Source organism: Fringilla coelebs (assembly GCF_963513975.1).
Source record: "Fringilla coelebs genome assembly, chromosome: 29".
Taxonomy (NCBI): Eukaryota; Metazoa; Chordata; class Aves; order Passeriformes; family Fringillidae; genus Fringilla; species Fringilla coelebs.
In genome coordinates, this window is record NC_140055.1 from 2534760 (window position 1) to 2546184 (window position 11425).

General features: G+C 55.4%; 1 protein-coding gene across 1 annotated transcript; it reads right to left on the reverse strand.

The window, feature by feature from the left end:
* Positions 1–571: 571 nt before the first annotated feature.
* HDGF (heparin binding growth factor) lies at positions 572–7884 on the reverse strand. The gene is made up of 6 exons (XM_084223164.1): positions 7425–7884; positions 2335–2411; positions 2108–2246; positions 1843–2019; positions 949–1139; positions 572–851 (listed from the first exon to the last, which is right to left on the reverse strand). The coding sequence occupies exons 1-6, from the start codon at positions 7509–7511 to the stop codon at positions 845–847; spliced, it is 678 nt and encodes a 225-aa protein (XP_084079290.1). The 5' UTR covers positions 7512–7884; the 3' UTR covers positions 572–844.
* Between the last annotated feature and the right edge of the window lie 3541 nt (positions 7885–11425).

Here is an 11425-nt window from a genome sequence, read left to right on the forward strand (position 1 = left end):
TTGATTATTTTGACAGGTCCCTTCCTGCTCAGGGTATTCCACTATTCCAGGAGAGAAGCTGAGTCCTTGCACAACGCTCTAGGACGTTTGGATTGGGAGCATTTTGGTATCCTGTGCAAGGCCAGAGCAGGACTTGATTATCCTGATTATCCTGCTCAGGATATTCCACTATTCCAGCACCAAAGCTGAGTGCTTGGACAACACTAGGACACTGGGATTGGGAGAGTTTTGGAGTGTCTTATGCAAGGCCAGGGCTCAATGAGCCCTGTGGGTCCCTCCCAGCTCAGGATATTTCCTAATTTCATGATCCTAAAGGTCAAGGAGCATTTGGACAATGCTGGGATTCTGAGGGCAGCAGCAGGAGTTGATCCTTCTGTGTCCTGTCCAGCTCAGGGCACTCTGTGATTCTGCAGTTCCTATTTGAGCTCCCCTCCAAACCCTTCCCCTGCCCCAGTCCCATCTCCCCCCCGGTCCATGTGTTGCCAGAGGGGTTCTGGCAGCCCAAAGGGTCCCAAACCCTCCCCTGCAGGGGGTTCCAGGTGCTCACCCAGGGCCCACAGGCACTTTTAAAAAGGCAAGATTCGTTTTTATTTCAAATCAACAGCTCAGCCCCGAGGAATCGCCAACACAAAGCGTGTGCCCACGGCAGGGCGGGCACGGAGCGCTCGGGGGCAGGACCGAGCTGCTCCGCATTCCTCTCTTTTTTTCTTTTTCTTTTTTTGTAGTTTTTTTGTTTTCTTTTGGAAATTTCTTTGTCGGGGTGGTTTCTCTCGTCCGGACGCGACGAGCCGGCGTGGGGCAGCACCAGGAGCCAGGGGGAAGGATCAGCTCGCCAGGGAAGCCACTACAGGCTGTGGGGGCCAAGAACAGAGCCAGGCTCTGCTCAGACCCCTGTGGTGCCCCCAAAACCTGGAGGCTGTAGGGACAGGGCTCACAGCACCCCCTCACCTCTCCTTGTGGTCTCTGACCTCCTCCTTGCCCTCCTGCTTGGCCTCGTTGGTGGCCGGTGTGTCGGCGGCGTCGCTGTTCTTGTCCCCTTCTCCCGGGTTGGCTTTGGGCTCCTCCTTGGGGGCCTCTTCGTTGGCCACCTTCTTGTCCCCTTCCTGCCCCTCTGCATCCTTGGGGCGTTTGGGGGAGTCCTGGGGAGGGGGTGAACTCAGGTCAGCCCAGCTGCTGTCCCAAACATCTCCATCCTCTGTCCCAAACATCCCCTGTCCCCAACATCCCCATCCCCTGTCCCAAACACCCCATCCCCTGTCCCAAACATCCCCATCCCCTGTCCCCAGACATCCCCATCCCCTGTCCCCAACATCCCCATCTCCTGTCCCCAACATCCCCTTCCCCTGTCCCAAACACCCCACCCCCTGTCCCCAACATCCCCATCCTCTGTCCCAAACATCCCCTGTCCCAAACATCTCCTATCCCCAACAGCCCCATCCCCTGCCCTGTCCCAAACACCCCATCCCCTATCCCAAACATCTCCTGTCCCCAACATCCTCAGCCCCTGTCCCAAACATTCCCATCCCCTGTCCCCAAACATCCCCATCCCCTGTCCCCAAACATCTCCTGTCCCCAACATCCCCATCCTCTGTCCCAAACATCCCCAGTCCTTGTCCCAAACATCCCCATTTCCCTGTCCCGAACATTCCCTGTCCCCAACATCCCCATCCCCTCTCTCCAACATCCCCAGCCCAGTCCCAAACATTCCCATCCTCTGTCCCCTGTCCCCAACACTTCCAATCCCCAACATCCCCATCCTCTGTCCCCAACATCCCCTGCCCCAAACACCCCGTCCCCATCTCCCATCCCCGACACCCCCAGCCCTTCCCAGCCCCCCAGTACCTCCAAAGCGTCCTCAGCTTTCCTCTTGATGGCTCCTTTCTCGTTCTTCTCCTTGGACTGCTCGTCGATCACCAGCTTCCCCTCCTCGTCGCTGCTGCCCTCAGCGTTGCCCTTCTTCTCGCCGTCCCCCTCCGGCTCCCGCTCGGCCGCCTCGGGGCAGCTCTTCTTCTGGGTGGGCTGTGGGCACGGGGGGTTCACAGGGGGCTCCCAGGAAGGAGGAAAGGTGGGGGGAGCTGGGATGGAGCCTCCCCAGCTCGTGACCCACCTGGTAACCGGAGGCTTTGACGGTGGGGTTGTTCTCGATCTCCCACAAACCTTCGCTGAACCCTTTCCGCTTGTTGGGTTTTCCAAACTTCTCCTTGCACTCCTCGTAGGGGAAGAGGTCTTTGGGGCCCAGGAATGCCCTGTGCCAGGGGAAAAGGGTGAGGGGTGGGAGCAGGAGGGGGGGTCTCACCTCTCCCAAATTCACTGTGAGCCCCAGCTCTCACTCACGTTTCGTGGGTCCCGAAGAAGAAGACTTGGTACTTATTGGAGGAGGATTTGACTGCAGCTTCTGGCATCTCATCAATCTGGGTGACACAAAGGACAGGGTGAGAGGAGAGGGCAGAGACCCCAGGACATCCCCCCACCCCTTCCAATGTCCTGCTAATGGGCACAGTCCAGGAAAGGAAAATTCCTTGGGAATTCCCTCACAGTCTGGAGACAGTGCTGGCAGGAAGTGCTCAGCACAACAAGGGGGTGCCCACTGGTGTGGGGGCCAGCAGGGCTCCCCTCCTCCCACAAGCTCCAGTCTAGACCAGCTCAAACACTCAGCAAATTCAGGCACTGCCAGTGGTGCCAAAGCTCCTCAGACCCCAGGACATCCCCTCCAGTGTCCTGTTGATGGGCACAGCTCAGGAAAGGAAAATTCCTTGGGACCCCCCGGCAGTGGGATTCCCTGCCCAGCCCTTCATCAGCCCCTCCTGCGCCCTCAGGGGAGGCAGTGGCTCTGTCTGGAGGCAGTGCTGGCAGGAAGTGCTCAGCACAACAAGGGGGTACCCACTGGTGTGGGGGCCAGCAGGGCTCCCCTTCTCCCACCCCCTCCCCCCTAAGCTCTTGTCTAGACCAGCTCAGACACACTCAGCAAATTCAGGCAGTGCCACAGGCAGCGCCCCCAGCCTGGGCCAGGAACAGGGATTGGGGTGCCAGGGGGGGACACCCTGGCCAAAAGGGGGTCACCAGACAAGGGGACAGCCTGGCAGGGCTCTGGGGTCAGGCAGCAGCGGGTGCCAAGCCCCCAGGCAGGTGCTGCTCCGCCGAGCGTGAATAATCCCGAGGCGCCAAGCGGGAAGGGAGCGAAAGCAACTCCGGCTGCTTTTTATAGCAGCTAAAAATAAACCCCCTGCAGCCAGCAGCCATAAATTCCCCGAGAAAACCTCAAAGGGAGGTGGAAGGAGCTGAAGGAGGATGCGGGTGGGGGTCTCGGAGCAGGCGCCAGCACGTCACCGTCACCGGGCTGGAAGGTGCCAGCGGGGACGGCCGGGATGCCAGTCCCGGTCCCAGCGCTCTGCTGACTCATGGCACAACCTTCCCTCAGTCACCATGACCCCCACAGCCTGCCCAGCCTCAGTTTCCCCAGCCAGCAGGGCCAGGGTGGACCCGGCCAAGAGTTTGCCCTGATTTCCTTCACAGAGCTGGGGATGGCACTAATGCTTGTCCCTGTGCTGAGGGGCAATGCTGGCACAGCCCCGGGGCAGATGGAGGGCACGGGGCACTGGGAGGGGCACCAGGATGTGGTGGAGGGCTGGTGTGATGTCCCACTCCTGTGTGGGACGTGCCTTTGTGCCATCCCCACTGCCCAAGTGTGGTTTGGGACACACAGGTCCTGCACCAGGATCCAGGGGGTGTTTCAGGATTGAAGTGCTCCCACCCAGAGCCCTGGGGCTCCTAGCACTGCCATGCCCCAGTGCCACCGGGGGACACTCCAGGAGCAGGGACAGTCCCCAGCAGAGCAAAGGCCAGCCTGGCCCTCGCTCCAGTCCCCAGCGGGACCCTGGCCCGTGGTGGCAGCTGGGAGCAGCAGCTCCATCCCTGCGTGGCACCGAAGGTGGAGGAGGGGATGATGTGACTCAGAGGGGCGGCCACCAGCCCTGCCCGGCCCGGGAGGATGGTGCTTCCCCCAGGCCACGTTCCTCCAGGTCACTCCTGGCACAACCCAGGGCCCCCTGGGCAAGGACAGAAACCCAGACCCTCCCCTGCCAGGCCTGGACAGGGACCCCACAGGGACCCCTCAGCCCCTGGGCAGTGCCAGGACCCTGCTGGAGATCCCCCAGCAAATTTCCAAATCTCCTTCCTCAAGGAAAGGCAGCAGCTCCAGCGATGGCTGTGCTGTGTCACCGTGTCCCCAGCCCAGGAAGGAGGGGCTCCATGGAGCTGGGACCCCCTGGCAGTGGGATTCCCTGCCCTGCCCAGCCCTTTATCAGCCCCTCCTGCACCCCCAGGGGATGTGCTGGCTCTATCTGCAGGGCCAGGCGGGGATTGGGGCGCGGGGACACGGCGCAGGAGGGTGGCACCCCTATGGGGACACCGATAGTGCAGACAGTGCAAACCCACCCAAAACCCCTGGGCTGCCCAGAGTGCACTGTCACAGCCCTGTCTGTTTGTCCATCCCTGTCCTCGCTGGACAGTGGCAGCAGAGGGAGACAGGGCTGCAGTGCCAGGGTAAAGTCCACAGCGCCCATTTCTGTCCCCCTGCTCCCAGCCCCTGCCGATGGCACTGGTGTCACAGCCAGGCCTTGCCCAGGGAGCTGCACCCAGGGGCTGGGGGGGGGTCTGAAAAGGGGCTGGGAAGGTCCCCCAGGAGGGGAAGCTCTGGAGCGTGGCAGGGGAGGGACGGGCACCTACCCCCGAGCTGGACTCTGCCCCCAACCTCTGCTCTTCACCTTTGCCACCGCTCCACGGAGCACGGCTGGATGCAGCCTGCCCTGCCATGGGGGCTGGGAGCAGCCCCCTCCCTGCCTCAGTTTCCCCACTGCAGGACAGGGCTGGCAGCGAGCACCTGGCTGTCAGCAAGAGGAATTAATTAATGGAATTAACTCATGTGGGTCACACACGGTCGATGAAGCACATGAAGGGGGGCACATGCACTGGTGGGGGTCCTGTGGCACCCCTGAGTCCCATGGGTGCCCCACGGGACACTTCCTCAGCCCTAGGGGCACCACTGGGCCCCATCCCAGCACCAGGCTGGCAATGGGCACCGAATTCCAGAGGGAATGGCCAGCAGGAGTCTGACCCCACTGCACAGCCATGGGGGCACAGGAGATGCTCAGGAAGGGGATGGCAGAGGGGCCAGGGGGATGGCAGAGGGGCTGGGGGGGATGGCAGAGGGGCCAGGGGGGATGGCAGAGGGGCCGGGGGGGATGGCAGAGGGGCCAGGATCCCACGTGGTGCTGCTGCCTCATCCCCTGCCCTGCTCCCCTGGGCTGTCCCAGAGCTCTGTACAGAAGAGGGGCTGCAGATCTGGCAGGGAAGCACCAAAAACGAGGGTCTGGCATAAGGGAGCCTGCAGAGAAGGGGTGAGGGGAAAAGGGAGGCAAGCATCATCCTCCAGCTGCCAGCGACTCATCTCCCCACTCTCGTGCCTCAGTTTCCCCTCTGTTTAACGCTGCCCCTCTCAGGGAGAGGTTTCCACTGAGCTGCTGCTGTTGGGGAATGGGGCCAGGTGCCATCCCCAGGGAACGGGTCAGGGGAACAACCCCTTCCCCCTCCATTTCTTCCCCTATCTCTCAGCTCCAGCCACACCTGGTTGGAAACAAATATCCCAGCGAACGCCACGCGTGGCCGGGTAACGTTTCATCACAGCACCTGATTAGTCACGGGCAAGCCCTGCCTGATTAGTCACGGTGGGGAGGGCTGTGCTCCAAACCCCCCTGGCCTTGGGGAGCCCAACCCTGCTGCTTCCAGACAGGGGGGAAAAAACCATTCCCTGCACCCCAAAATGATGGTGGAGGCCAAAGCAGGCGCCGGGAGATGAGCGGGGTGTGAAACCCGAGCGGGCCCGGCGCTAATTCGGGAGCTGAGCCCCGACCTGGCATCACCCCGGAGCGGCTGCGGGGGTTGGGAGGGACGGGGGCCGCGGGAGGATGGGGGAGCACGGCTTTGCCCCCGAGGGGAGCTGCGCTGGAGGAGCAGGCGGTGTGCAAGCCGGGCTCCCAGGGATCCCTGTGGCTCCTCCTCGCAAAGCCGCTTTCAAATGCGCGTTGGGAGGCCGGTGCCAAATCCGAGCGGCTCCCAACCCCCTCCCGGCCTCCCCGCCAGAACCCGACAAACCAAACAAAAGTTATTCAAATCCGGGAGGGGAAGGAGGAGGGGATGGGGGGGACAGGGGGGATCCTCGGCCTTTAAAGCCCCATCGCCCCATTCCTCCCTTTTTCCGCTCAATTTGGGGTTTCCAGGCAGCCCCCGGTGCCCTTTGCAGCAAGGCCGGGAGGGGAGAGTGTGTGTGTGTGTGTGGTGGGGGGGAAACACTCCAAGGAAATTTTAAACTGCATCATCAACCGCTTAAAAATAACCAGCGCCGTGCTGTGCAGCCAGAGCTGCCCACGGCCCCCGGCCCCGACGGCTTTGGGTTCATCCCGGGGGTCCCGGGCTCATGGCACCGACCCCCCCAGGGACACCCAGGACCCTCCGGGGACACCGGCGGGGCTGGCACATGGTGGGGCTGGACCCCCCCCCGTATGCACGGCCTCCCCTTCCCCCCGTCCTAAGTCCTCAATAATTCTATCGATTTTCTAAAGCCAAACTCCCGGCGAGCGCTGCCACCTCTCTGGCACCCCTGGCGAGAGGTAAGGCCACCGAGAGCCGGGGGACAGGCTCGGGGCTCTGCCGGTTCGGTTGGAACCCCCCCAGGCTGCCCCCAAATCATCAGCGAAGCGCAGGGGGACCGGCCTGGCCCCTCCAGGGGGACCGGCCTGGCCCCTCCGGGGGTCTCGCAGCGGAGCGGGAAGGGCTCATGGAGCGGCCCCACGTGGAACAGGGACCCCCCCGGTACCGGTCCCGGTCACCCCGGGGAGGATGGGTCACCCCGGGCTGGCCCAGCCTCGTGCTCCGCCGCCGGTCCCCGGCCGGCACGGGGGGGTCCCCGCTCCCACGCGGTGGCAGAAGCCACGCGGTCTCCACCCGTGACCCCCTCCCCGGGGATTAGAAATGAATAAACAGCACAAAAACGGCCCGGGGGAGTCCGGGACGTTGTTTCCAACACATGAAATCCCCCCCCCCAAAGGCAAGGAAATGTCCCGAAAGCGCCTCCCCAAGCCTCGGTACCGAATAACCCCCGGGTCCGCCGGGCCCGGCCTTACATAAGGTGCCGGCAAAGTTGGACCCCGGCCCCGGTGGAAGGGGAGCGGGGGGGGATCGGAGCCCGACCCCCGTGCGGACACACCCCCCCGCCGCTCCACCGGGGCAGCCTGACCCCGGTGCGCCCCCTCCCCCAACCCCCGGTGCGCCCGCGTTATGCAACGGGGAGCACGGCGGGAGCACCGGGGGGAGCACCGGGGGGCACCGGCGGGTCCCATCGCCCTCCCACCCGCTGCCCAGCTCCTTACCCGGGCAGGCCAGTGCGGGTAACCCTTCATCTTGGCGAAAACCAGGTCCCCGCATTTGTATTCCTTCTGCCGGTTGGACCGGGACATCTTGGCTGGCGGCTCCTCCCGGGACCGGGGGAGCGGGCGGGGGGAGGGGGGGTGGGGGAGGGGAGGAGGGGGGTTAGGGATGAACTTTGGGAGGCAAAACCCGGCGAGGCAGGGGATTAGCCAAATAAATAAAAACAAAACAAAACAGAAAAAAAACCCCAAACCCCCCCCCCAAGAAAAAAAAATCAACAACAAAAAACCCTCCCGAATGCGAAGGGGGAGGCGCGGACGCTGCTCTGCCCCCCGGGCGCCGAGCCCGGGCCGGGGTCAGCGGCGGCGCGGCGCAGCGGCGGAGGGCCCGAGCCCCATGCGGTTGTTTGTGTTTGAAATTCAATTGCTCCCTCCCTCGGCCACCCCCCCACCCCCCCAGCCACCCTTCCCCTTCCTCCTCCTCCTCCTCCTCCTCCTCCTCCCGCTGCCGGTGGATGCGCTCGGAGCTCGCCGCGCTGCCTGGGCGCGCACACGCACCGCCCGCCCACGGCGCCGTGCGCGCTCCCGGCGCCCCCGAAAAATGCCCAAAAATACCCAAAATGTGCCCGGTGCGGGTGGCACCAGGCGCCGTGTGTCACCAGGGCACCGGGAGGGACAGCAGGGCCACGGGCGCGGTGTGAATTGGGTGGAAAACAGCGGGAAAGACATGGAAAAGGAGTGTGAAACAGCACAAAAAATGGTGTAAAAATATGTAAAACAGTGCTAAACTATAATGGGGAAAAACTGGTGTAAAACAGTGCATAACCAGTGTAAAACATCACCAAAATGGTGTAAAAATATGTAAAAGAGTGCAAAACTATACAGGGAAAAAGAGGTGTAAAGCAGTGCATAACCAGTGCGAAACAGCACCAAAAATTCTGTTAAAAATATGTCAAATAGTGCAAAACTATAATGGGAAAAACCAGTGTAAAACAGTGCATAACCAGCGTAAAACAGCACCAAAATTATGTTAAAAATATGTCAAATAGTGCAAAACTATTATGGGAAAAACCGGTGTAAAACCAGTGCAGAAACAGTGTTAAACAGCACCAAACTGGTGTAAAAATATGTAAAACAGTGCAAAACCAGCTAAAAACTGGTGTAAAACTGTGCATAACTAATGTAAAACAGCACAAAAAATGGTGTAAAAATATGTAAAATACTGCAAAACTATAATGGGAAAAACCAGTATAAAACAGCACCAAAAATGGTGTAAAAATATGTAAAACAGTGCTAAACTATAATGGGGAAAAACTGGTGTAAAACAGTGCATAACCAGTGCAAAACAGCACCAAAATTATGTTAAAAATATGTCAAATAGTGCAAAACTATAATGGGAAAAAATAGTGTAAAACAGCACAAAAAATGGTGTAAAAATATGTGAAACAGTGCTAAACTATACAGGGAAAAAGAGGTGTAAAACAGTGCATAACCAGCATGAAACAGCACCAAAATTATGTCAAAAATATGTCAAACAGTGCAAAATTATAATGTGAAAATCAGGTGTAAAACAGTGCAAAACCAGTGTAAAACAGCACCAAACTGGTGTAAAAATATGTAAAACAGTGCAAAACCAGCTAAAAACTGGTGTAAAACTGTGCATAACCAGTGCGAAACAGCACAAAAACTGGTGTAAAAAGCAAGTAAAACAGTGCTAAAGTGGTTTTAAACCCATGCAAAAATGGTGTAAAAAACATGTACAACAGTGCAAAATTATAATGTGAAAATCAGGTGTAAAACAGTGCAAAACCAGTGTAAAACAGCACCAAAATGGTGTAAAAAGCACATAAAACAGAGTAAAACTGACATAAAATGGTGTAAAACTGTGAAAAAAATGGCATTAAATGGTGTAAAACTGTGAAAAATTGGCATAAAGATGTATAAAACAGTGCAAAACTGGTTTTAAACCCATGCAAAACAGTACAAAATCAGTGTAAAGCTGTGTCAAATTTGCTGTAAATAAACAACATACATGGTGAAACTGCCTAAAACAGTGCAAAATATGCAAAACCGGTGCAAACCCAGCATAAAAATGATGTAAAGCAGGTGTAGCAGCATCCCTAAAATCCCAAATCCTGGCTGCAGCTGAATATGTGAGAGAAGAGCCTTTGAAAAAAGAGAGAAAATCAAGATTTGGTGCCCCACAGGGTCCCCTCTGCCAAGCTGCCACATTCACCCCCAGCAGAAAAATGAATTTTTCTTTGGAAAATGCAGAGCCTGGGCTGGAGCTGCTGGGATTGAAAATCTCTGGAAAATCTCTGGGAAAATCTCTGGGAAAATCTCTGGGAAAATCTCTGGTGCCTGGGGAGGAGGTTTGGGCCCCAGCCAGCCTCAGTGTGGGGTTACAGGGTGACAAAGCCACCAGGGGATTAAATAAATTGTCACCTTAGTCCAAAAAAATTGGGATTAAATAAATTGTCACCTTAGTCCCAACAAATTTGGATTAAATAAATTGTTACCTTAGTCCCAATCAATTTGGGTTAAATAAATTGTCACCTTAGTCCAAAAAATTGGGATTAAATAAGTTGTCACCTTAGTCCAAAAAATTGGGATTGTCACCTTAGTCCCAGTCCTTGGGGATTAAATAAATTGTCACCTTAATCCAAATAAATTTGGATTAAATAAATTGTCACCTTAGTCTCAATAAATTTGGATTCAATAAATTGTCATGTTAGTCCCAATCAATTGGGGTTAAATAAATTATCACCTTAGTCCAAAAAAATTGGGATTAAATAAATTGTCACCTTAGTCTCAATCAATTGGGGTTAAATAAATTGTCACTTTAGTCCAAAAAAATTGGGATTAAATAAATTGTCACCTTAGTCCCAGTCATTGGGGATTAAATAAATTGTCACCTTAGTCCCAATCAGTGTGGATTAAATAGTCACTTTAGTCCCAATAAATTGGGATTAAATAAATTGTTACCTTAGTCACAATCAATTTGGGTTAAATAAATTATCACCTTAGTCCAAAAAAAAATGGGATTAAATAACTGTTACCTTAGTCCAAAAAATTTGGGATTAAATAAACTGTCACTTTAGTCCAAAAAATTTGGGTTAAATAAATTGTCACCTTAGTCCAAAAAATTGGGATTAAATAAACTGTCACCTTAGTCCAAAAAATTTGGGTTAAATAAATAATTGCCACCTTAGTCCCAAAGAGTGGGGATTAAATAAATTATCACCTTAGTCTCAATAAATTTGGATTAAGTAAATTGTCACTTTAGTCCCCATTTCAGAGCAAACCTGGGATTAAACCCAGAGGAAATTTTGTAAAAGCAGAACCTCCACCCTGACCTGGCAGGGGTTCCTGGGCTGGGCTCTTTTCTTTCCATCCCCTTGTGCTTTCCTTGGCTTAATTTCTGCAAATAACACAAATAAATAATCCACAGGGTCAGGGCTGAGAGCAGGATCCTACTGCTGAGACCAGAATCCAGGAATTTCCACCTGCTTTGGGAAAAGGGACAAAGGAAATGAGGATTTGTGAAAAACACCAATCGCTTGTTTTTAAAATTTTCAAAGTTTAATGGTAATAAAATGGTTATAAAATAGTAATAAAATTAGAGTAATAAAAATTTGGACAATTAGGGTTAGGGTAATATGAGACAATAAAAATAAAGAGTTATGGATGGTCTGGGTACCTTTTTCTGGGCAAAATAAACTGGAAAAAGGACCCACATTAACAGAGGATTAACCCTTAAAAGTAACAGCCTGTTGCATATTCATACACCTCATCCATGGTGCATAAATTCCATTCAAACACAGGATTCTGTCTGGGCAGTGTCAGCTTCTTCCCCTGAATCCTGAAGGCAGGAAGAAGTTCATTTCTGCTGATAATGGAGCAATAAATTCTTTTCCTCTGTAAGATTTAGGTGTCCTGTGGCTGCTAGCTCGGTGGGAGTTCCTCATTCCTCTCTTTAAAAAAAATATCTTAGCATAGTTTCT

Bases quoted from the DNA above. Each gene is read 5' to 3' on its own strand.
- HDGF (XM_084223164.1), bottom strand. From the start codon at position 7,511: ATGTCCCGGTCCAACCGGCAGAAGGAATACAAATGCGGGGACCTGGTT. The intron at 2,247-2,334 runs GTGAGTGAGAGC...CCCCTGGCACAG, and splicing joins TTCTTCGGGACCCACGAAAC to GGCATTCCTGGGCCCCAAAG. The intron at 2,020-2,107 runs GTGGGTCACGAG...CCGTGCCCACAG, and splicing joins TCAAAGCCTCCGGTTACCAG to CCCACCCAGAAGAAGAGCTG.